Here is a 25,513-nt window from a genome sequence, read left to right on the forward strand (position 1 = left end):
TGTTGTGCATAACCAACCACAAATCCTTTTGCTTATTCTAACCACTCTCTCCCTTCCCATATCATTGTCCCAGAGCCCCATGGTTGCACAGCTGCACTGCCTAGAGTTTTTTTTTCTGGTGCTTCCAGAGTGTTTCAGTGTGGACTGGGACAAACTGGCTGCCAAAGACCATGGTGTTAATTCCCCAAAGTCAGACTTCCATGCTTTATGGAGTAAGACTTGGTGAATCTCTAGAGAGAACTGTGTGCTGTAAGATCCCTAGTGACCCTCATGAGCCTGGGAGCATAAGGCTGATGGTTTAGAAGCATTTGGAAGACAGGCAGGAGCTGTGAAAGGGAACTGGCATTAGCTTATTCTGAATTAAAATTACTTTCTTTTGGTGAGTTGTTGGAGGGCTGATTTACATCCAGCCTGTGAGGAATAGGCTTGGAAGGGCAGACAATACACCTGCTGTTGGATGTAGGTGTCCCCTTGAGGTCTGAAATTAATTTCTACATGCTACATGCTGGCTCTGTAGCCTATCTTTCTGAAGGGCTTTTCCTGCCCTGCAGAGGTTTGCCTGCTCTTGTTAACTGCTGGAAATCTGAAATACCAGGGTAGGAAGAGGTCCCTAAAAGCAGTTTCTGGAGAGTGAGTCTGTTTTGCATAGAGATATGCCCAGAGGATCCAGGTCCCAAGAAAAGTTTAAAGTACTCTGCAAAATAAGATATCCTTCACTGTTTCCCAGACATCAGGAAGGCTGAGAAGAGCATTAAAGGAGGGGGGCTTGGCTCCAGGAAAAGGGAATGATTCCTTACCCCCTCACCTGGCTGTATTACAGGAGAGTCCATTTTTGTTATGCATCATTAATCTGAGTCTCTAATAGCAGTAAAAGACCCTGAACTTGGTCGACAGAGAAGTTAACAACCAGTTTGCTGAAGTCCTAATGCTTGATCACTTAGCTTTGGTTATTAACTGCAGGCAAGGACCAGTTTCTGGGAGATAATTGGGGTCATAAACAATAGCTGTGTGATAGAGACTGTGCCCTAGGAGAGAGACTAAGCATATTCTGCTGCAAGAAACTTACAGCCTTTGGATGGCTTCCAGGTGCTGCCTTCAGCCAGCTAGAGTTCAGCCAGCCAAGTTGTTGCTGTAGGGAAAGAGAGGCCTTTAGTGCTCAGCAGACAGCATCTATTTGTGTTCAGGATGGCCCCGAGCTGGGAAGATGCTTAAATGCAGCCAAGGGAGGCTTGATGAAACTTCTTAAGCAGAAATCAGGAAGGGGCAAATCAGAAGCCATGGGTCTCTGAGTCTTTTTCAGGACTCAGCCATTAGGAGTTGTGAGTTCTACAGCCTGGGCTAAGGGTGGTGGTGTCTGCTGGATTTTTCCAAATTGAAGGCATCTAAGGGCTGAAGTGACCTCCTTAAGTTATTCTGGCTGAATGGTGAGGAGGGCTTGCATATGTCTTGCTGCCACAGCTTCCACTTGAGCAGATGAGTGCTTGTACACAGCAGGTATGAAACGTACTTGCAGGGTCTCCTAGGCCATTGGGGCTCTGATGTGGTGACATTGGAGAATTAAGGCTTCCCTGCCTGGAATTCCATCATACAGAGTTAGTTTGTTGCTAGGAAAGAAAAAAAAAAAAAAAGAAAAGTCCAGAAAACTGTCATTAAGAGCTAGGAGGGTATTTAAATAGCAAGGATTTTTGTTTGTTCTTTCTAAAGTAAAACCCAGTTTCTGACTGCTGAGCTCCTTAAGAATCCCTGCTGGGGACACAATGTACACAGGAGTTCTCCAGGCCATGAGAAGATGTTTTCTTTCAGTGGTGAGCTTGTTGGGACTAGAAGATCTCTTGATGGGATTTCTGCTGTGGCACCAGCTTCTGATTAGATTCATGTCACTCCAGTCGTTCCCTGGATGCATCTGATTGGAAGCAAAGGGAGGAAAATAAAGGTGCAAATGAGTTTCTGTAATGACTGCACTTGCCAAGCTAGGGGGTGGCATGTTGGGATCTGGAGTTTCTGAAGGTTTTGTCCCATGGAGAATGGGGATAGCATGCGCATGCATGCATGGGGACCGCAAGCTGAGCTGGGCACCCTGATGGGAAAGCTGGGAAGGTACCTGACACACAGACCACACAGCTCTGTACCATGGTACTTGAAAGCATCCTTGGCTACTCCCTCATTTGTAAAGGAATCAGTGGGTTTGCCCTGTTGCTTCTCATGTGTGCAAGACTGCAGAAGGAAATGTAAGGGAAGTCTGTGGAGGAAGGTGATGTTGCCCTTCACATCCCAACAGTGAAAGCAGGGCAGCATTCCCGGGCTGGACTGCATGACAGAATCAAGGCAGTAAACGTTGTCTTAATGTGGAGATGGGAAAGGCTGCTGTAGGTGTACAGCTGGAGTTGTTTTCTTCCACTGGGCTCTTTGACAGCTGTATCAGTGTGAGAGCTGAAATCCCCCCCACTGACAATAACCAGGCTAGCTCAGTCTGGAAAGCAAATGAAAACTGTATTTACAAGCAAGTCTACAATCTGTGATGAAATGCAATGAATATGTACAAGTATACACAATTCACAACATTTACAAATATATACAATCAACAGAAAAGCACAACCAAGCCCCCTTTGCTTCCCCTGAGGGGACCTCCCAAGGGGCCTCCCCCCTAAGCCCCCCTGGCAGAAAGCAGAGAAGTTAAGAAGCAGAGAGGCTGTTAACTTAGCTCGCCAAGGTCAGTGTGTAATCTTCAGCCAGAAGAGAAGAAGAAAGCAGCAGCCAGACAGCCCAGCAAGGAAGCCAAGAACTCTGACTGCCCAACTATGTTTTGAGTAGTGGTTCTTAAACATTTCTATCTATCCAGTGGAAGTGTTTAGAACAATCATTATTTTGCTTTCTTACACCCAATAGTGACTTATTTACATTCTTTCGCTTTCTCTGCTTGAACTTTGCAAAGAAAAATTAAAAAGACAGTTTTAAACCATCACAACAGCCAAGTCTGGCTTTGCTTGGCCTCAATGCAAAACAGGTAGGTTCCAGAGAAGGGTTGTAACCTCAGAGTGGTCTCTGGTTCTCCAGGCTTCAGCCTATCCCAGCCAGACGTAAGGGAGGATTTTCAGCAGTTAAGTGAATGAAGTACTAGCAGTATGTCTAGTATTGGTCTTATGTGAAATCCCTGCTGGGGTTCCCCAGGCTGAAGGGACATCTTTGACTTAAGGAAGGTCCTGCTGAAACTGGTGGGAGTTTGACATCTGCCCTCCTGGTGTGTTAGAGATGCACTGCAGGATGGAATCTCCTCAGAGAACTAGAAACAGAGGAGGGAAGGAATCACACTCTCTGCCTGCACGTACTACAGTTCTGGTACTTTGTGGTCAACCAGTCTTCTCTGGGCAGTGACTGGGATACCCTGAGCTAGAGCCAAGGCTGACTCAGAAGAAAGACAAGAGATGATGGGGCTCCTCCCTTGCAGATAAAGGAGAGCCTATTTATCACTGCTTGGCAGTGGGAGGAAGCAAGCTTAGACAAATCTCCCTGGAAAGGCTGAGAGTGTAGGGCTGAGCAGGTGGCTGTGCTGCAGAGGTGGGCAGGAGGCTCTCTTGTTCCAGATATTCCTCTAACTCTCTGAAACACTAATCTCAAAGGGAGGCCTAGGTATCCCAGCACCTCTGAGAACCCAACTAGACCCTAGCTCCATGGCTGTCCTGCCACTGCATCAAACAAGAAATCCAATTTACCTGAAGCACCAGGCAGAGCCCTTCAGTATTCCCTGGGAAGCTGAGCGTGTGTGGCATCCCTGCTGTGCTGAAATCTGCCCTGGAAAGAGCAAGAACATGAATATGGAAGGAAGCTAGGAGCTGTCACACTCGTGGCTTCATGTTCCTAAGCAGCAGCTCTTTGTGCAGCAGAGAAGAGAAGTTGGGTGTCTCCTTGGGCAGTGTTAATGCTACCTCTAATTTATACATTCAGGGCTGAGGTTCCCAGATGGCAGGCTGGCTGGGAGCACAACAGGCATGACTGGCTGGCCTGCTTTGAAGCAACAGGGATGAGGGCACGTGCAGAAGGTTTAGGCAGAGAGCTGGGCTGTGATTTTTTCACCGGGATAGATCAAATCATTGGAGGCACGGATGGGTCCTGTCCTTTCCCGTTCAGCCTGGCTGTGGGGGAGGGATGCTTTGCCTGTTCATCTCTTTGCTGCCAGAGGCAGCTTACCTGCCCACTCATGATTGCAACACTCTTCCCTTGACAGATGAGATGGGGAACGAGTTTTTGAGACTATGCCATCAAACACCTACCACCAGCAGAATAACAAAGGCCTTATCCGTGCAGTTGCTGGCATGCTGGAGCATGAGCAGGCAGACATAGTTGTGCCTCCCCAGTAAATCCTCAGCTCAGCTGCCTCTGTGGCACGCAGCTTTTAGCTTAACTGCCTTGTTATCCTTTGGATGGACAGAAAGGCCCATGGATAGCCTCTGGGATGAATGGGATATTTCTCTGAGTGAAAAAAATCTTCACTCAGGCCTTAGGTCAAATAAAGTTTGTGGCTTTGCTTTTTGAGCCACCTTTGTTTCTTTTATTTTTTTTTTCTTCAGTTTCTCCATGTGCCTTGCAGAGGAGTAGGGGACACATAATCAGAATAAATGAGGAATTCCTGGATTTCTCACAGGTGCCAGTCATCCTGCTGGAAAGCATCAGCATCCATTGCTCAGCTGCTCTAGGGAGTGGGAAGGGAGAATGCCTGAACCTGGGTCCTCCCTGATCATCAAAGCAGGATATGTTCCTAACTTTACTGGGAGTGTTTTTGGACAAATTATTGGATAGCTCAGCTGTAAAATGCTTGAGTGACAATCATTTGCTTCCATAAGGTAGAGAGATTAAGCTTTTGAGAACAGGTAGCAGAATACACAAAATACAGCAGCTAATGAATGAGCAGAGCAGGCTTTTGATGTCTGATCTTGGCAGCTTGGAGCACCTTCCTTCCCGTTAGACAGGAGGATGTCTTTCAGTCCCATGTGCCTTCCCAAATTGCTGCAGGGATCAAACTTGAGGCACTCTCTGATAAATGGTGACTTAGCAGTGTTGTGGTGGGAAGGACTTCCAGCCTTGCTGGACAGAGGAGGCTTAGCCAAGCCTGCCTTTCTTTAAAATCCACTGGGTAGCACTAGAGCATGGAAGAAAAGTAATTTCTTCCATAAGCTTGGATTATGTTATTTGCTCTCCATTGTTTGTAAGGCCCTCATAGAACTGTGAAAATGACCTTTATTTCTCTATGGATTTTGTCCTTTTTCATTTTACAAATATTGATTTTTTTTTTTCTCCCTCCCATGTCTTTATCAGAGCTGAATTAACAAGGCTGTTTAACAAGAGCCTCTGATTCATTTGGGGTCTTTTTGTGCCAGGTACTATCACAAGCAGCTGAAAACAGCTCGGTGAGGAATGTGCAACCACTGTTAAAGAATTGACAGCAGAGGTGATGTGCCCTGACAAGAGCTGAGCTAGCATGGGTCAAAGAGCAGGCTTAAAATGATGGTCTCTTCATCCTGGGCACGAATGCTAGGAAGGGTTGTTTGTAAGGAATAAAATTTTATGTCTGAGAGCTCTCCTCTTCAGACTGTTAAAGCTAGAGGCTACTGAAAATTGCTAAATCTACTGGATTATTCCAGTTCCACCCACAGATCCCCAAGTGAGATCAAGAGCCCATATCTGCAGCAAGAGGCAATTTTTGTCCTTCTGATCCAAAAATCTCAGTGCCATAGTGATGAGACTCCAATAGGAAAAGGAGCCATTCATGCAGCTTGATGTGCTCTTTCTTGCCAGGCTTTTAAGCAAAGCTCTCGACTGATTCGAGAGCTTATAGGTGGAGCAGAGAGTGGAAATTGAAGGCAGACAGGACATAAAGTTCAAACAAACTAAGTCTGATGGCCACTTTTGATGCTTTTAACACAAGTGAGAGCTGTCCCTTGCTGTTCATACTCGCCATAGTGTACCATTGCTGTTTCTTGTGCTGGAGCTGGAGGTTGGCAAGGGTACAGAGGAAGCAGCTGCTGTGCAGAGTTCTCTGGGGCAAGCTGAAATCTCATGCCTTTCAAGATCATCAAGTGGCCTTCAGATGTCCTGTAGGTTTTTTAGTGAACTGTCTGGCCAGTAGCAAAAGCCTTCTGCATATGTTGTACCTTGAGAAAAAGAGATACCACAACGGAGATAGAAGTGGTATGTCCAGTTGCATTTCTTCCTGAATGGGCAATGCCACTTGTAGCTTTGCTCTAGGACTCTCCTGTGGGCTCATCTTTTTTACAACCTGCACACTGTGGTGGGAGATGACATTTGCTTCAAATGAGACAAGGCTCTCTTTAAACCAGCTGTTGTACAAGCCTATCAAAAGAGTGAGTCCTTATCCTTCAGTCCCAGTGTGCTCTTCTTTATGAGATGAGAGCTTAAGTGCACCAGTGAGAGCTGGGGAGTGTCTCTAAGGAACTCCATGAAGCCAATCAGTTCGTGCTCATTAGCCTCCCCTCTGCAAAGGGTGGGCTTCTGCTGTGGGCCATGCATGCTCCCTGTGCAGTCACATCACCCACAGATGAAACAGGCCACTCCTGTGGAGAGGAAGCCAAGCAGATGTCATAGCTGTAGTTACCCAAGAGTTCAGTGATAATGCTGAGAACAGAGCTGGGTCTCCAGGCTCCTACCTGAGCCACATCATTTCTAGTATCATAGAATCATAGAATTGTCAGGGTTGGAAGGCACCTCAAGGATCATCTAGTTCCAAGCCCCCTGCCATGGGCAGGGACACCTCACACTAGATCAGGTTGCTCAGAGCCACATCCAGCCTGGCCTTGAAAACATCCAGGGATGGGGCTTCCACCACCTCCCTTGGGCAACCTGTTCCAGTGTCTCACCACCCTCATGGTGAAAAACTTCTTCCTAACATCCAAAACTTCTTCCTAACATCCAATCCATCATCTACTGGATGATGCTGTCCTGCAACTCACTTGTGTTTTTCTAGAGGAGAATGAGCATTGCCTCTGGGCTGTAGGGCATCCTGGTCTTCAGCATCGCTAGAAACCATGCCCATGCCACCAGAGTAGCTGAAGTATTGTAAAGCTAGAGGAAAAACAAGGAATTAAGAATCAAAAGGGTCCCAGTGTATCCTCACTGGAGGAGGCTCTGCTTGTTCCTTACAGGCTGTTACAGCTAAATAAAAGTGATATTTCTGGATCAAGGAAAGAGGTGTCTGCTGCAGGAGGGCAAAGCAAATAAACTATCCATTTTCCTGAGAATAAGAAACCCATCTCAGGGCAGATCTTGGCTCTGATGTTGCAAGCACTTGGTAAGGGAGAGGGCAAGTTCATGTTCCTCCTCCAATTATCTCTTCTTGCAGAGCAAAACAGTTCAATGGAAACAGCATTGGGCTGCTGCCTGGTCCATTCAGCAGGCGTGTGTGAGGCTGGGGAGTGTCCTTGGGCTGACTCAGGGCTGGGGAAATGCTTTAACCACTGGGATATTAGCTACTCTCAGGCTGATCTCCCTGGATTCTCTGTTTGTTGGAAGTTTCAGCAACACCACCATGTCTTTACAAACAATTCCTGGTTTAGTGACATGATGCCTCCCAAAAAAAAGAGTCAGAGAACTCCCAACCAACTCTAAGCCTCACACTTGAGAGTTGGAGCTTCAGCTGAGCGTCCCTGAAGGCTCAGCTGAGGAAAACAAGCCACTCTATATCACTTCTCGTTTACCCTCCTGAACCCAGTCTCTCAGTGCTTCAAGGTAGATGCTTCAGCAGTTAATACTGCTCCTGGGGCATGTGCAGGGAACAATTAAAGCTCATTGTGCCAGTGAAGAGCCCTGGGGTGAGGCAGGCTGTGGAGACAGCTGCCCCTGTTTTGCTGTGTGCAGCAGCTTCCTAAAGAATCCTGGTGCAGGGGGAGGCGAGGATGTCTTGCTGATTGCAGAGTTAAAAGTTTAAAACTCAAGGGCTAAACTCAATGTGGCATTTCTAGGCTTTTTGCTGGTGGCAACCCTCTTATTTGTAGCATTCGGTGCCTGGGCAGAGCAGGGCTGGGGAGAGCACAGCTGCTGAGCCTGCAAAGATGTTTCAAACCAGCTGCAGCAAGGGACTGGTGGCAGGAGTGAAGCACCAGTGTTTAAAGAGCAAACTCTTTGTACTGTTCCCTTGAACATGTTGCCTGTGACGCTGCAGGATCTAGATCTTTGATCCTAAAATGGGACAGAAAGGACATGAACAGCATTTCCTTCTTCTTGGACATAAATCCTCACTGCCGCTGTACCCTCAAAGATCACCTGGGCTCTTTGCAGCTGCAGGGAGGAGGTTTGGAAGAAGGTGGTCTTGGTCATTCCTTGGAGAAGGGTCTTGCTGGGTGGTGTGCAGCAAGATTTCATTTTTGCCCAGCAGTCAGAGTGAGCTCTACCTGCTTCAGCTGCTCGTGCTAGAGGAGTTGCACCCAAATGGAAAGTGGCAGCTGCAGAAGAAACTTGTGTGACTCCACAATAACAGGCATAGAATGGGGGGGGGGGGGGGGGGGAAGTTCTTGCCTTTGTGACTTATCTGGAAATTGGAAACCTCTCCAGAGATAAATTGGAAGCTGTCATTGGCATCTCGACTGAGAATGTCAACAGGACTCTGTCAGTGCCAGTCACAACGGTACAAACACAATTTCCTCGTTTAAAGCACTGCACTAACTGTACCTAATTAACCTCCCTGACAGCACAGCAATGCAGGGAAATAGGGTTCATTAACTTCAGCTTCATTCTGCAGAAGGGGGAGAGAAGCAGCAAGGCCAGCCCCATGCGTTTCAAATGGAGGTAGACTCAGAAAAATCACAAGATTAAAAATAACAATAATCCGTTGGGGGTGCTCAGAGCCTCAAGAGTGCACTTGAATCAAACTTCTTCCAGGTTTTTCTCCCAGAAACATCAGGACTAGAAACTTCTCTCCCATGCAGCCTTTTTTGTCACTCAACAAGCAAGGCTTTTAGAAAAAAATCACACGTTCTCAATCACAGCGGTGTGGAGGCAATAAAGGTCAGAACGATTTGTTCAATGTTGCTTAAAAATCAGCTGGGCAAAGCTGGGACTAGGCTGTGTGAGTAGCTGACCCTCCACCCCTTGCTTGTTCTTCCAGACCAAACATTTTTCCAGGTGGGAGAACCTGCCTGAATCCACCACTGGTCACTTAATATCTGCCAGAGGAATAATTCAGGCTTGAACTAGTGACCTCATCCCTTCCTCTCAGTCTGCTGAGGGACAGACTGATGACATTGATTGCTTACATTTTGGTTTCTGAGCCAGCCCAGCTCCTTCGACTGGGGCCCAACAGGGATGGAAAGGTCCTAAAGATGCAAAGGCAGTGCTGCTGACACTGCTTTCCTGGCTTGGGGCTGGTGGTGTAAGTTAGTAGGAAAGAACAACTTGTACAAGAGCTTTTTAAAGCAAAGGGTTCTTCTTGCTTGTATCACCTGCCAGTAGGGGCCAAGGGGAAGGATTCACACCTGTGCTGCTTGTACTGGGCACCAGTGCAGACTGTCATTCTGCTTCACCAGGTAAATGCAGTGCAAAGTCCTGAGGAGATGCTGTGGCAGCTTTGGAAGTTGTATCTGTTAGTACCAACAAACTGGTCTCACTTCTGCCCTGAGTCATAAATGCTGACAGGACCAGCTGAGAAGACCCAGGTTTGTCTGGAGCCCCAGCAGGCAGGACTCTGCTCTGGAGGGAAGCCAGCGGGGACTGCCGAGGAGAGCCTGTTGTGCAGGGTGCCAGCCCCAGCCCACAGAGCTGGCATTCAAACAGCAGTGCATTTTATTAATCTTTTTTTCTCCTTCTACATCTGTTCTAAGTTGACATGAGGTGAAATGAAGCTGAAGGGACCCTTGAAAAGGCCAGGTCATTGATGGAAAGGAAAAAGGCTTGGCAGATGCTGGTGAGGAGCTTTCATGAGCAGCGTGAGCTGTGGCCAGCTCCAGGGAATGGAATTGTGCCCCTGCTCAGGCTGGGTGTCTGTCTCTCTGATTATTTGGTGTATTTCATCCCTGCTGTCTGTCTCACCCTTAATCTGGGCTCCTCTGCGCCAACAAAATGCTTAGCTCACTCCATTGTCTGAGAGACTAATTTGCACTGTAAATCTGATGCTTATCTTACATGACAGCTTACTGTAGGGTTTATTGCAGTCCTGAAGACAAACTAACCAGGGATGGCTAGAAAGCTCTCGACCCACCACCGGGAGAATAGAACAAGTACAATTTACTCCAGCTTGCTGCCAGGTTAGGGTGTGGCCCCTTGTCACTGGGATCACAAGGGATTTCTCCTTTCACATCTATTCAAACTTGAGTTTATTACATTTGGGGTTTTTCGATGATACAGCTTCTGTCCTGGAGCTGTTGGAATGCTTCTCGAATAGTCTCCCACCCTCCTAGGACCAGGTCCTCCATCCATCCTTCCTGCTCCCTGTGGAGTGTTAAGGACTGTGAGAGTGGCTGCAGAGCAGGTGCTGGCAGTGTGCAAGCACTGGTGCTCCAGTGTGCTGCAGCTTCATTGTCTCTGCCGAGGTTAATCAGAAAGAACCTTTGTCCTTGTCTGTCTTCATTAGTATTTCCTGACACTTTCTCCAACGTTTTAGCGCTTTGCTGTCAGAGTAATGTACCCCCTCAATCTCATCTGCAGCTGCCTCCTTCTTTCTGGTCCCTGGGCTATCCATCTGCAGGTATTCACATAACAATCCAAGAGATTTCCACACTGGTGGTGTTCAGATAGCTGGGCAGCCCTGGAAGCCTAAGTCCTCCTACAGAGGAGTTGCATGTAGCCTCAGAGGCAGGTTTACCTGGGGAGAGGCAGGAAGATTATTGCTGCTTTGATGTAGCTCTTAGTTCTGCAGCTAAGCATGCAGGTGTTTAAAGCCCAGAGCTTCTGCACTGCAGTCCTCTGGGATCCTGCTTCTCTGAGCAGGAGAGTGGGAACACAAGACCTGCCATCCTCAGAGGCTGGTGTTTGTTTGGAGGACCAGTCTGACTTTCACTGAGTAGGGTCCTGCTTTACAGTTAATTTGCTTTCTAGACCCCTCTGTTCCTCCCACCCTTGATCTGAAGACAAAACACAAAAATGGACATACTGGGTAGGCTGTGTGCAGCAGCTGGGAGGGTGGGAAGTGGCTGAAAATGGAGCCATGGGGTCTCAGTAGCATTGAGGGAGAGGAGAAAAAAGGTGCTTAGAGAAATTGTTGAGGAATAGGCAAGCAATATGTCATATACTGGGTAAAACGGTAGCTGCTTAAGCTACACAAGTAACTCTGTACAGGCCACTCTCAAACTCCATTTCACTGCCCAGATTATCAGACAGATGTGTAACCTAAGGCATATTCCAAGTCATCAGAGCTGGTCAACACCTCACAGACATTGTCCTGCCAACCTGCCCAAAGGAGAGCTCTGCATAGCCGAGAAGAAGCTCAAGGGAAAATGTACATTTGAGAAGACTCCAAAACCTGCAGAATTTTAAAAGAATCTGAGACAAAAATACCTAGGAATGGTTCATCACACCACCTAATTCAGGCTCCTGCCTAGTCTAGGTAAGGCTACTGTATACAGCCTCCTCTGCAGAAGCCCCCTTCTCTTCCCCTAAGAATGGAGTCAGAGGAGTCAAACCACCTGAAACTTGTGTTAAGTGCCTGAAAGTTAGCACAAAGAATTTGAAGACGTCTTAATTTGTTTCCAGAGAGGCCTGGAAAATTCCTTTTTCCCACAGGTAACACGGTGCAGTCAGACAGCCCCCAGGGTGAGTAGCTGGCCTCCCATCTGCCCCAGGCAGCAGGTCTCATCCATTCAGCAAGGTCAGGTTGTTCCTTCAGCCTTCAGGGTGCATCCAGCAGCCTGGGGCAGCTGGTGCTTCCAAGGAAACGTCCACGCCCTGCTGCTGCTGCTGCTGAGTAGTTTCTGTCAGACTTCTGGTTGGTTTGTTTAAAAAAAAAAAAAAAAAAAAAAAGAGGAAAAATAAAAAGCTTGTTTTGCAGCAGCACTTAGAGACCCTACTGTGCTGCATGACACATGGACAAGGGGAAGATAGTCTCTGCTCCAAAGGATTCACAGGGTAGCTTGGCAGAATTACCCTGAATAGCAGATCTGGTGAAGACACTGCATGAGACAAGTTAGTAACAGTAAGAGGAAGATGTTTGCTTAGACTGACTGGTTCTGACATCTCCATCAGCTGGGGCATGCAGCCTGTGAAGGGCCCACAACTGGCTGAGCAGTTGGGCCAGCCTCCCAGCACTCCCAAGGTCTGTGCTTGCTGGCAAAGGAAACCCACTGTCTACATCAGTGTTGGCTCTAATCTGCCTGAAAATGAAAGTGGGTGGAGACATCAAAGTAGGGTTTCCAGGTAGAGTTTTCTGCTGCCTAGAATATTAATCAAGGAAGGAAGCTGCTGCTGGGCTGGCTAAATAAGGGACTTTTTTCTTGGGGAGTTCTTGAGAAACGGAGTGGGGGAAGCTGAAAGTGCAGGAGAGGGTGGTGGAAGGTCTGGGATGCCACAAGAGAAAGTGCATTTAGCCAGCAGCTCTCAGCTACCTGCCATTGGCTTAGGTCAGCAGCACATCCATGTGGGGAGCCCAGTCTGGGCCAGCAGCTGAACTGGGATACTGCAGTTGGGATGCTTCCCTCTCCAGTCCCAGGGACGGATTACAGGCCTGTCTCCATGCCTGTGCCAGGGCTGTGCTGTGCAGGCAGGCTCCTTCCTTGAGGTTCTGGTGGAGCCTCTGCAGTGCTCTGCTCTGAGGCAGTGGCTGGGGCCGACACAGCCCCCAGCCTGGGCTCTCTGCAGATGTGTGGCTGCACCAAGTTTTTGTGTGGACTTTCAGAAAGCCATTTCCACCCCTGTCACTTCCCCACTTCTCGGGAAATGAGGTGCACATTTAGCAGGGGGCTGAAGCCCTCCTGCTGCATCAGCATTGTGCAACTTCTCTTCCAAGTAGGTAATGAGTGAGAAGGGCTGCTGCAGCTCCAGAGATCCTGTGTTCCCAGCTGGTGCTTGCTTTTTTTTCCCTGCCAGGATCACTTTATTATATATTTTTGCAGTTATTAGTAACTCATCTCGTGTATGGAACTGGCAGTGAATCAGAAGTCAGAGTATCCAAAATATCTCACCCCACAAAGGGAGCAGCTCCTCCTCTGCTGCCTGCACGCAGCATTGTTCGCTGACGCAAAGGGAGAGGGTGGTGTGGAGGCCAGCAGGAGAGCTGTCAGGTTTGAATCCTGTGAGGAGCAGCAGTTCGCAGTCAGCCCTCTCCTGAGAGCCGTGAGCTGTGACATTCCCTCTGCAGTGCTGTGTGAAGGTGTGAGGGCAGCTCGGGTGGGTTTGTCATGCTGGCCTCGATCCAGCTGGCACAGGTAAGCCAGCAGTGGCAGCGAGCAGCAGCTTCAGCACTGTCTTAACACTATTAAATACGTAGCCAAGACAGCTTGTACCACCCAAGGTGACGTTTGTGGCACTGTATCTCCACTGCAGTTTACTATCTGTGCTAGTGTGGTGGGTTGAAAATTACCCCCCCCCCAGGAAAAATTAGCAGACCAGCTCAGTCAGAAAGCAAATGAAGCTGTATTTACAAGCAAAACTACAGTTTAAATATGGAATGCAATGAATACATATAAAATGTACAATATTTACATATAGATACCACTTATAAACAGCACAAGAACCCACTTGGACAAACCAGAGGGCTACTAATAGCTTCCACACTCCCTGCTCCCTTCCCTACCCCCGTATACACAGGACAAGAGAAAGAGCAGAGAGTTGCTGTTAGTTACTTAACCACAACAAGAATGCATTCAAGGTTAGCAAAGCCAGCAGAAGCCAGAAGTTAGTATCTGCCAGAGCCAGGAAGCTGAGAAGAGAGAAAGTTAGTTTATACAACTAGCTTTGTTAGTAGTCTGTCCAGTGGGATTATTTAGAATTTATCATTATTATCCCTTTTACACCCAATGGCAATTTATTTACATTCTATCGCTTTCTGCTCAAGATCTGTGGAAAATTTTCAAGGTACAGCCTAAAACTACCACAGCTAGCTCAATCACGGTTCTCACAGACAGGTCTGTGCTGGGCCTTGGTCCCACATTTGTCATTGGCACAGACTTGCCTCCAGACAGATGCTCCTGAGGACCTCCAAGCCATGCAGGCATCAGCTCTTGCTGTCTGCAGTACATTGCCTCCCAGGCTGGCCTTAGTCTTTGTGACTTACTGGCCTTAATCAATACCAGGGGTGGGGAGCTGCATCCCTTCCTTTGCAGTGCAGCACTGAAGCTTAGGGGTTTGGGGTTGTAACTGAACCACCTTCTTCCCTTCTCTGTCACATGGGAAATCCTGCTCCCAACTCTCTCCTGCCGTGCTGTACTCCTAGGGTCTGGAGCATAGAAGGTTCCGTGTGAAAATAAGCAAGAACTTTTTCACTGTGAGGGTGACAAAACACTGGAACAGGCTGCCCAGAGAAGTTGTGGAGTCTCCTCTGGAGACATTCAAAATCCACCTGGACACATTCCTGTCTGACCTATTCTAGGTGATCCTGCCCTGGCAGGGGGGGTGGACTAGATGATCTTCCGAGGTCCTTTCCAACCCCTTGTATTCTGTGGCTCTGTGATCTCCCTGGTTTGCCCTTCAGGCACTGAGGGGTCTGGGGCTGCAAGGCACCGTGCATACAGGAGCATGTGCTGTGACGGACAACCCTGCTGGGCTGGAAGAGGTGTGCAGGGAGAAGGCCTTCAGCGTGGACGCTTCCAACTTTCCCTCTCTCTCTCTCTCCCTGCAGATGCCAGCAAGGACCATCCGCAGCAGCAGGCAGGGGTGATTTGGAGGGTGACAGGCGGCCTGTTCAGTATCACCCGGGGAGCGGTGGGGGCCACTCTGGGGGGAGTCGCCTGGGTGGGCAGCAAGAGCCTGGAGCTCACCAAAACAGCTGTGACCAGCGTCCCCGCTGCCGGCGTCGGACTGGTGAAGGGCAGCGTCTCGGCGGTGACCGGCAGCGTTGGGGCCGTGGGCAGCGCGGTCGCCGGCAAAGTCCCTTTCACTGCAAAGAAGAAGGACAAGGCTGACTAATCCCCATTGCAGCTCCCTTCCAGAAGATCGACCTGCCCATACTCTCCCCCCTACACAGCACCTCTTTGAGTTGGAACCAGCCGCTTCAGGGAGGGTCAAGCACCCCAGCAGACTCCGGCTGCAGCCTGCTCAGCACCGCCTGCCTGGCTCAGAGCTCACAGAGCCGCTGTCAATGCCTTTCACTCCCATCACCTACTGGGAACCACCTTTACTCTGAGGACTTTAAAGGCATCGTTGTCTCTGTCTTTCAGTTTCCTTCCTCCCTTCTTGCTCTTGTAGCCACAGGGGATGGGAGCAGGTATCCATCTGCCTGGAGGTGGACAGGAATAACAGGGGAGGGGGGAGGAATTATGCCTGGCTAGAAGTGTGGGTTGTGTAGTCAAATTCAACTTCAACTGGGAGGACAGTCCATGAAACACACCTTCCTTTGGCTCTGGGAGGTGTGTTTTGGGCGTCTGCCTGGTAGAGAACTGTAGAAAAAAAGTCCCGTTGACACAAAGGAGAGATACTGTGAAGAGGGGAAAACCTCTCTCCTGCCCTGCACCTCTTACTTTTTCTTTACAGGGCCCATCCCACAAGCTGCTCCAAATCACTTTCTCCCTGGCTGAATTGCACCCTTCAGAGAAGGAACCCTCAAGCTCAGCAGAGCAGGTCTGGGGATGATGCCACACAAGAATATGGTATGTGCTGGGCCATCAACTTTTGTACAGATTTTCTTGGTGAGAGGCAGGAGAATGAAAGCTGCTGTATGTTCCCATTTGGGGAGGGAGGTGACAGTGGCATCTGCCAGGCTTCTGTGATACTGCAGCACAGGTAGTGATGCTCCACAGAGAGACACAGGCCTTTGGTTTGACCCTTGAAGCACTTGCAGTATCCCCATCTGCAGCAGGGGCATTTTGACTCTAGGCTACGCTCTCATTCTCAGACATCACTGATAACCACGAGCAAGCACGTTCCCAAATGCCACCCAAGTTCTGCTGCAGGGAAGGAGGCCAAGAGCATTGCTCCTCCTGTGACTCCGCACCCCGGGAGCGGTGGCCTGGGTGTGAGAGTGCTGTTGCTGTGTTGGAGAACGCTCCCCTGAGGGGCTGAGCACGCTCCAGCAGCAGCCAGCCTGCACGAGGGCGCCAGCAGCTCCTCCTCCACACTGCTCCTGGGGCTGCTCTCAATGACTGTGTTGCACTAAAGAGGCCACCCACGCTCGCTGTGCCGCAGGAACCCAGACACCTGCATCCATCTGGGACTCACAGCCATCTCAGCCTGGCCCATCATGCTCAAGGGACCATGTGGCATCACACACACACGTACACACACTTGCACACACCACTCACCCCAAGGTGCCCTGTGATCCTCAGGATGAGGAAAGCCAGGGGCTCCACCACTAACTCTGCTGCTTCTGGCTTTGGTGGGTGGTTAGCCTAGGTGGTTAGATGCTGGATGCATAGGCAAGTGAAGCAGTGCTTGTGCTGTAGTTGGTAACTGTGTCTGTGTTAGTGTGTGTCTGTATCAGTCTACAGGCATGTCTTCAGCCAGGGAAGTAAAACTGTGCCACTGCCCGGGAGGAGCTCGCAGGCTCATCTTCAGCACTTCCAGCTTATAGTTTTTTTAAGATTATAGGGTCCTGATCAAAACAAAAATCATGTTCTAGAGGATGTTTTCCCCTCTGTTGCCCAAGAGCGTAGTTTATTGAAACCAAAGGAATATGAAAAATCATTCCCCTCTCTCCCATCTATGCTGTTTGTTTACCTTCTGCCCTGTCTCTTGGACATGGAAGCCAACTTCCTTGATCTCCATTTCCTTTGGAGGTCATTGCACTTCCTGGTTGCTCTCTTGTGCTTAGGACTCAGACATCAGGGAATATTTAAGTAGAGCCTCCCCCCACCACTACCACCCCCCTGCTACCATTTTTGCTGAATGTTGTTGAGCTTGTGAAGCAGTTTTCATCCTGACCTTCATGAAATCCTCATTTTTGGCTGACATAAGTCACTGTGTCCCTGTGCTAGTCACACCAGTGTTAGTTTCTCTCCATAGCCTTCGCTGGGTAGTCCCTGCTGTTTGCAGTGGCAAGAAGTTGCTGATCTCCACAGTGTGTTATCCTTGATAGCATGAGAGTGGTTTAACCCACATCTTTGTTTCTGAAGAGGAAGCAGCATTTGGTATGTGTCTGCATCTCCTCGCTCTGTCTCTTTTGTTCTGGTGAAGGCTAGGCTGACCCAGACGTGTTGGGTTTGTCTCTGAAGGCAGCGGCTTCATAGAAAGATCAAGCCTTGATGTGTGCTTGCCCTTTGCTGGGATGCTCGTGGCAGTTGGCAAGGCTAGGAGAAGCCTTGTCTGTTCTTCCTTTGTTTCAGACGCTCTGCAGAGCAGGAGGACAGTTTGCAATGCATGGATCTCTGCTCACTGCTCTCCCTGGGCACGTCTCACTTCTTGTTCCAGATCACAGGCTGCTATTGAAGCCAGCTCTAACCCCAAAGCTAAAACTTGCTTGTGCATAACTAGCTGTGCTGTCACCAGCCCTCTTAAAAAGATAGTTTCTTACTAATTGTGACAGAAGACAGTCTTCTTCCTAACTGCCTTTACCAGACCTTGGGCAGGAGAAGATAGTATCTAAAGGGCTTTACTTCACCAATGACCCCTGGGTGGGTGATGGGAAGACCACCATGATTTTGGCTAGGTTCCTGCTGGGGGAGGCAAGACCTCCTGCCCAAGCTGTTGTCTTCAGGCACTGTGTGTGCAGAGCAGGCATGGAAGATGGGATAAAGGTGCATTAAGGAAAGCCATAAGAGTCCAGAGGGTTTCCCATTTTTTATTTGTCTCTTCTGTGCATCCTTGCAGTAAATGGAGTAAAGCTTCCATTTGTCCTTGTGGGATGGCCTGGAGGACAGGAGAGGATGTGTGAGGGGAACTCGCACCCTAAATCACTGTTCTCACAGCCCAGCTAACAGAGAACTTGTGAATCATAAATAGCAGAAGAGATCAAATTAGCAGGCAGGGGTAGAAGATGAAATCTACTCCAAACCCAGGGGCTCACACTGCTTAACAGGCATCCAGGAATCCCTAACTGCAGGACTCAAAGGCCTCTGGGATGTATGCCTCTGTCAGTGTAAAAGGCCAGCTCGCTTCATCCAGGTGACCCAGCCCTGGGCCACTCTCCGAGCAGAGCAGAAGGGAAGCAAGCTTCGTGATCCCAATCTAAGAACGAAGACACATCCTGACAGCTTTGTTTGCAGGATGGTAGGGTCTGAATCAGATGGGGAAGCTGTTGGCTTCTGACAAGCAACCCATCTTTCCTCCTCTCCCATTCCAGACACTCCAGCCAGCTCAGAGGCCACCTGGGCCACTGGTGCAGCTCTTCTCCCACTACCCCTTCATGGAAAGAAGGGCAAAAACTACACTGCTGACTAATCACATAAATGCTGATGGTACTGGTACTAGATGGGATTGCTCACTGCCAAATGGAAGTAAGGGAACAACACCGAATAAGTAGGAAGGATTGAAGGGAGATAGTACAAGGAAGACCACCTGGTTTTGGGTGACAGTGAGAAGATGAGGGAGTGGTGGCAGGAGGAGGTGAGTGGGGGAGCAAGAAAAAACATTGAGAAAATTTGTTTCTTAGCATGGGCTCTGAATCAGGGGATGAACACAATGCAGTTTGTCCTAGGGAAGAGCACAGAGAGGAAAGTGGACGTGCGTGGGTTGGAATGGGTGGTGGTGGTGGTCTGTGCTTGGCTGGTGCCCAGCTTCCATAGTAGTGATGATTGCTAAGGATTTCCATTTAGATAGATCAGTGTGCCCAACAGATGGTCCAAGCAGCATATTATCTTCCTCCTTACCACCACCCCCTCCTTCCCAGATCTCCTGCAGGTTTTTGTTATGATCTCCCTGTGGTGAGGCTGGGTCTTTCCCGAAGTGGAGGTGGGATGTGACTGTCCATGCATACCTGTCCCCCACCATAGCTGGATGTTCCCCATGCCCAGGGTTTGTGCCCTGGCTGAGAGGATATCCCACAGACACATCCTGTCTTTTTCCTTTGCTCATTTCATTCTTTTTTATCCTTATGCCTGGATGAAGCTCTCCAAAGCTCTCACCAAGACCTTTGTTAAACATCCACACCCAGGCTGGCTGAGCGTGCAGAGAGGCCAGCTCTGCCCCCACAGCTCCCCTGGCGAGGAGGGACGTGCTTGTCTTCCACCCCTCTCTGTCCCCTTGTGTTCACCCTATGGAAAATCTTAACCCATTGCTTTTCCTCTGGGTTCCCTTGTTGGCTCTTGTCCCTGTGGGTGGGTCATTTCTGTGTCTCCATTGCAAAGTTGTCCCTGTGAAAACAACAGCGTGAGTGGGAACGTGGAGGTTGCTAGAGAGCCACAGAGCTACCGGGACAGATGCCAGGGACAGGCTCTGCTTCTCTGGGGGCCGAAGGAGCCCTTCGGCAGCCCAGAAACCGTCGCTGCGGCCTCGCAGTCCCATGCACGGTGCTGGGCTCTGGAGAACACTTTTGTTCTTTATCATTTCATTGTCTGTAATTGGTTTCCTACTGAATTTGTTTGCTTGGTTTGTTTTGCAGTGTGTTTCTGGGAATATTCTGCATCTCTGTATTTTAATTACAGTAAAATTTGAGGATAAAACCCTTGGTTATGCTTGGCTCGTGTTTCCAGTGGGGCGAAATGAGGAGAGGAAGTGCAGTTGAAGGAAGATGTTAGAGATTCCTTGGGAAATCAGATCTCTCCCCTAAGGGCTCTACATGAGGCACCAAGCAGGGCTGAACCTCTGTCCCTGCTAAAACTAGGACATGGCTTTCAACCACGATTCAAAAGCCATTTTGCTGCAGGCATGTCTCCTGATTGGAATGGTAAGAACAGTTTGGATAAGATTTCTAAACTCAGTTTCTTGTGTTGGTTTAAAGACCAGGGCATGAGAGGATTTTCAGGCTGGGTACAGCTGGCCCAAGCCTCCAAAGTGGGATCTCAGCAGCTGAAAACAGAAAATTTTGCCTTCACAGCCACTGTTCCTTCACGCAGGTTTGTGTAGCTGCCTTTCTCTGACAGGGAAGGAAGGGCCAGCCCTGTTCCCCCTGCAGCAGCCTGCCCTTTCTGCAGAAGGCAGTTGGACAGCCCTCCCCAGAGCTGCCCGGGAGCCCCACAGAGCAGCCAGACCCTCTACCTTTGCTTGCTGGTTGGTGGGCAGTGCAGATGTTGGGAGGGTGCACAGCTGGTCACCCTGGTAACCTCACCCATTCCACAGACAGTCTTGCACAGGGCAGAGCTGCCCCATGCTCCTGGGAACTCCCTGTCCCTGGAGACATTCAAGATCAGACTTGATGTAGCGCTGGACAGCCTGAATCTAGTTGCAGGTGTCCCTGCTGACTGCAGGGGAGTTGGAGAAGATGACCTTTGAGGGTCCCTTCCAACCCAATGCAATCTGTGAATGCACTGCCCTGCACTGCAGCCCAATGCCAGGCAGTGCAGGACTGGGCCCCAGACAGGGTGTCCCTTTCACTGGGCTGAGGCCAGGAGCCAACAGCTCAACGTTTAAGTGCTGACAAAAGGACTAATGTAGTGACTAATAATGGGGCAATCGAGCCATTTATTTGGTTGACATTTTGCTGCCAGCTGCTTGGTCAGTGGCATGCAGTGTGCTGATGAGGCTGGCTGAGGCCACTTCTGCCACCTGCCCTACTCCCTGCCACCTGCCCCACTACCCTGCCTTCATTCACAGACACAGCTGGGGCAGTGTAGCTTGGGAGGCCCTGAGCCGATGGCAGGAGCAGCAGAGGGGAGGTGAAGGTGCCTGGGGTGGGGGTCTCCCCCCGGAGCTGCTCCCATGCCCTCTGTGGGGAGGCAGATGGGGGCAGTGCCCATCCCACAGCACGTGTATGCTGTCACCCCATTCCTCCTCGCTGCCATGCTGCCTGGCAGGCAGTGCAGATGAATTACAGCTGCTCCAGCTGCTAGCCCTGAGGAGAGGCCATCAGAGACTTCACCCCTGCTTGGCTTTTCTGCAGTCCAGCTGGAATAGGTTTGCCCTGTTAAGCCAGAGTGCAAACCACCACTAACAAGCTGCCCCTCCAGAGGTCTTTAAAAGGGGAAAGGAGGGTAGAAAAATGCTTGTAGTCGTGGCTTTCCCCTGCCTCACGGTATCCTGACCCTCTGGGTGTGACTGCAGCACTCACCTTCTCCCAGGTAAGAGCTTGGGCTAGAAGCTGGTGGGCAGCAGATCTCAGAAGAGACTTTTGAGAGGAGACTTGCCCAGGCAGGTGGGATGTGGGTGGCTCAAACACTCCTGTGCCAGGAGTGGGTCCAGCACTGGGAGTGTGCAGCTGTGGTCACATCTTGCTGTGGGTCCCTGTCCTGCCTGGCTGCAGGAGCAACAGAGCCAGGAAACTGCTGGGGCATTATTGTGCTCCATCCTCTGGGGACTGGCCCCGGTGGCTTCTCATCTGCAGCTGCTCATGGTCTGTGGGACGTGCAGCTGGGCTCTGTCCAGGCAGGGTCACAGGAGCTGCTTGGCTGTTCCATCAGGCAGGGATCAAGCAGGCCAGCAGTGCTGTGTGTCAGGCTCTCCGTGCTCTGCTGCGGTGCAGCATCATTCCCACCCTGCCTGCCTGGCTTCCCCATCCAGCTGCTTGCTGCCTTGCTCAGCCCACAGACTCTCTGTGCCAGGGGCTCACTTGCTGCCTGCAGCTGCCTTGCATGTGAGGGCCTTGTGGATGGCTTGTGAAGAGAAACTTGTTCACTGCCAAGACTATCTTCTTGTTTGCTGGCTTTCATTCCATCAATTTTAGGACCTGAACTTGGACCCTTTGGTTCTCTGGGGCAGGGCAATCAACAGAATCTGGTGTGGCCTGCTGGGGCCAGACTTGCTGTGCTGATGCCATGAGCACCCTGGGGTTGAGCACTTTGGCAAGTCCTGTGCCCCCATGCAGGCCAACAAGCTCTCAGGTCTGTAAATAACCACAGGTACAGCTACTTGCATTTTAACACACTTCAGATGCAAACACACAGGTGCTTGAGGAGGTGACTGCAGCTCCCTGCCACCTGGGGAGGTCTGTGGTGTCTGCTGTCCCCCCACTGCCTGATCCCAGCCCCGTAAGAACTGGGCAGACCAAGAGATGCTGCTCTTTGCCCATTGGTGCACACATCCCAGTTTAGTCACTGTGGTCTTTTCAGTTGAAGTTTACCCCCAGGTCAGTTTTATTGCACTTTTATTTACAGAAAACACAGAAATAAAGCATTAACTGTGTTGGGCTTTTACCAAACTACCCAATCACTTTTCTTTTTTTTTTTTTTTTCCCCTTTTTTGTTTCTTTTTTTTTTTTTTTAATGTGGGTTTTTGGCACAAAGAACTATTACAGGTGTTACCAAACAACCATGTAGGAGCAGCTGACCAACGGCCCAGCCAAAACCAGGACTTGAACAGAGAGACATCTCACACCAAGATCAAAATTGAGAAGGTTGTTCCACGTTCCTCTTCCAGTCTAACCTGCTCATGGGGGTGGGAAAGGGAAGTTACTCTGCAGGGGGGGGAGGGGAAGGGGTGACACCATTCATAAATTATATTTATATTCACCTCATAGATTGTAAAAGTAAACAGTGCAAAAGTACAGTACCCCAGGTACCCTTCGGTTTGGAAAGCTTTGAAGGTTGCTTTATACATTTCGTGTGTTTTGTAAACATTTGTTACCCATCCACAGTTCTAGCTCTGGTTTGGAGAGACCCAAATCCTCTGGCGTCCAAAACGTATTGAGGGGCAGCCATGGCCGCCCCTGGACTCAGCTGTTTTGAGATTCCTGCTCAAGGTTTAGTGCAAATTTTGGAGAGAAAAAGATGAGAAATAGTCAGGGTGGGGGGGGAGGAGGGCGGAGAAAGAAACAAAACGAAAGAAAAGAAAATAAGGCAGCAGTTAGAAACAATTCATATCAAAACCAGGCCTCCCTCCCCGCCAAGGGCTGCCTTAGGCGAAGGGCAGGAAGTCTCTCTCCTCCACCAGGCTGATGGAGAGGTTCTTCAGCTCCTCCTCGGAGGTGACGGTTCTGTAGCCGAGCTGCGCCAGCACCTGCTGGCAGGCGTGCTGGGTGAAGGCCACGATCTCGTAGGAGAGCCGGAACCGCCACTTCTCTGCCGTCGCTGCCGAGTTGCGCACCGTCCCGTACTTGTGTTTGGAGGAGGACCTGTCTCCTCGCGTGTTGTTCTGTATCCAGCGCTCCACGTTGCTGTCCAGGGGGATGCCCAGGAAATCGTAGATCTCCTCGGTCTTTTTCATGGGGTTCCTGGCCAGGTCTTCGTACCGCACCAGCATGTACTTGCCCTTGAGCCACGGCGGCCGGTTGAGGCCGGTGGACACGGAGTTCCAGAAGTCCTCACACACAGTGGTGAGCTGGGTCACGTCCAGGTTGTACGGCTTCCTGCCGGTGCCATCCCAGATCCTCCACAGCCGGTAGGTGTCCCGGAAGGTCTCGCTCCGGGATGCCAGGATCCCTCTGGGGTCCCTCACCAGCTGGATGACCTTCAAGTTCAGCCGCGGGTCCTCCACCAGGGCCCGGAGGTCGCTGACCTCAGGCACCCTCACGGTTTTGATGGCCACGTGCCCATGCTCTCTGCAGGACTCAGTGGCCAGCGTCAGGTTCAAGGTCCCACACTTCTTCACGCAGTCTCCCTCCTCCAGGTGGAGATCGACACCTCCCAGAGACTCGCAGACAGGCGGTGAGCACAGGGCCTTGCTGGCTCCCCTGCGGAAGAGGCGGTCGGTGGTGTGGTTGACAGGCTGGGGTTTGATATAGTTCTCCAAGAAGTAGAGGTCGCAGTCATACAGACTCCTCAGCAGGTCTCGGCTGGCCCCCAGCATGACCCTCCTGTCTGTCGTGCTCTTGCTCTGGGTCAGCTTTGGGATCAGGGTATACTGGACATGGTAGAGGGGCTCAAATAAATAGAAGACATCGAAGTGCTGGTTGAACAGCTGCCCAACAAAGGAGGAGCCACTGCGAGTCGTGGCCAGGACGAGGACGTGAGTCTTCCTGGAGAGGTTGTAGGAGAACGTGGGGCTCTCATCGCACAGCCTCTCAGCCGCGTCTGCCTCCTGGCTCGGGCTGCAGTTCACGGGGCTGGGGATGGGGCAGCTCTGGAAAGACTTGGCAGTGAAGGTCCGAATTGCTGTGTACTGGATTGCAATGGATGCCAAGGCTAGTAGGAGGACAGCCTTCCAGGAACATTGCATGGCTGGTCACCTTCATGGAGCTTCTCCACAGGTCGTCTCAGTGTCTGCAAACCAACAAAGAAGTCACAGGTTGAGCAAGAACTGCCAAGGAGGGCCTGAGTACCCAACAAATACCCTCCCAGTACATCAGCTATAACCATGTGGACCCCAGTCATGCACTACAGAGCTCCAGTTCAGAAGAGAGGAAGACCAGGCAGGTACTGGCAAGCCTGGAGCGACACTTCCACCAAGAACTTCAGCCCCAGTGCCTTTAACAGCCAGTGCAGGAGCTGTGGCATGGAAAAGTCAGGGGATGGTGCCAAGCACCACCCGAAGAGGCTTGTCTCCGTCCTTTCTGTCCAGCTGGCAGGACAAGGCATGGCCCATCTAGCTTAACAACATCCTGCTTCAGAGAGAGGCCGTGGTTCTGGAGATGCAAACCGCTTTGCTTAGAGGTCCAACAGCCACACCGGATCAGTCTGTCAGCCTCTGGGAACAAGCAGCAGCCAGAGCTGTATCCCAGCTGCCAGCCTGATGTGGCCCTAGCACCGAGCTCATGGTGCTGGCCAGATCTTGCTCAGCTCTGGGGTTCAGCCTCTCCTCCTGAGTACCAGAGAGGAGAAACATGAGAAACCACATCCCCTCCACCCTCTGCTGACTGCAGTGAAGTGGCAAGAGCCTTCAGCATCAGAAGTGAGTGCAGAAGTGAGGGGGAAGCAGAGCTGTACTTGTGCAATCCACCTTTCATGGAGCTAAGCCCTGCCTTGCTGCTACTTGCAGGTGGGCAAGGGTAGGGGAAGCGGAGCAGGATGCTTGAGTGGGGTATGCAGGGAGGTGAGGGGCAGCCCTGCCATGCCTGGGAAACTGCAGCATTGCTGGGAGGGGATGTGTCAACATCTGCCCCCTGTGCACTAACAAAATAACATTCACAGGCTGCCCTGCTGCTCTCCAAACCACAAGGGCTTCACATCCATGTGCTGTTGCTCCTCGAGGCCAGTGGGGCAGGAGAGAGCAGACTCATCCCAGAACCCCTAAACAAGCCAAAACCCTTGTGCAGGGGAGACATCCCAGTATTAGCAACAGCTTTGAAGCTCAGCTATCCAGGAAGATATCCATCTTCCCCAGCTCATCTTCTTTCCATGCTATCCCGCCTGCCCCCACCGCCCAGAGCAGTACATTCACCCTCTGCAGTCACCTGGCCACCCTCCTCAGGCAAGCCAAAAGGACAGACCCAAGTATCTCAACCCTCCATCCAGCAGAGCCCTTC

General features: G+C 50.5%; 2 protein-coding genes across 2 annotated transcripts in view; one reads left to right on the plus strand and one right to left on the minus strand.

Annotated features, from left to right (window-relative positions):
* LOC128981716 (transmembrane protein 263-like) overlaps window positions 1–15,057 on the plus strand; it is a 228,530-nt gene extending 213,473 nt beyond the window's left edge. Inside the window, 1 exon segment of the mRNA XM_054400649.1 lies at window positions 14,771–15,057. Coding sequence (XP_054256624.1) covers window positions 14,771–15,057 — 287 coding nt within the window.
* Window positions 15,058–23,007: 7,950 nt separating this feature from the next.
* CHST1 (carbohydrate sulfotransferase 1) lies at window positions 23,008–24,267 on the minus strand. The gene has a single exon (XM_054400724.1). It carries the CDS (start codon window positions 24,265–24,267, stop codon window positions 23,008–23,010), a length of 1,260 nt encoding a protein of 419 aa, XP_054256699.1.
* Window positions 24,268–25,513: the final 1,246 nt, after the last annotated feature.

The sequence above is a fragment of the Indicator indicator genome, chromosome 4, assembly GCF_027791375.1.
Source record: "Indicator indicator isolate 239-I01 chromosome 4, UM_Iind_1.1, whole genome shotgun sequence".
In the NCBI taxonomy this organism is placed as follows: domain Eukaryota; kingdom Metazoa; phylum Chordata; class Aves; order Piciformes; family Indicatoridae; genus Indicator; species Indicator indicator.

What these genes read in the sequence shown, in the direction of transcription:
- CHST1 (XM_054400724.1), bottom strand. Translation starts at nt 24,267, where the DNA reads ATGCAATGTTCCTGGAAGGCTGTCCTCCTACTAGCCTTGGCATCCATT.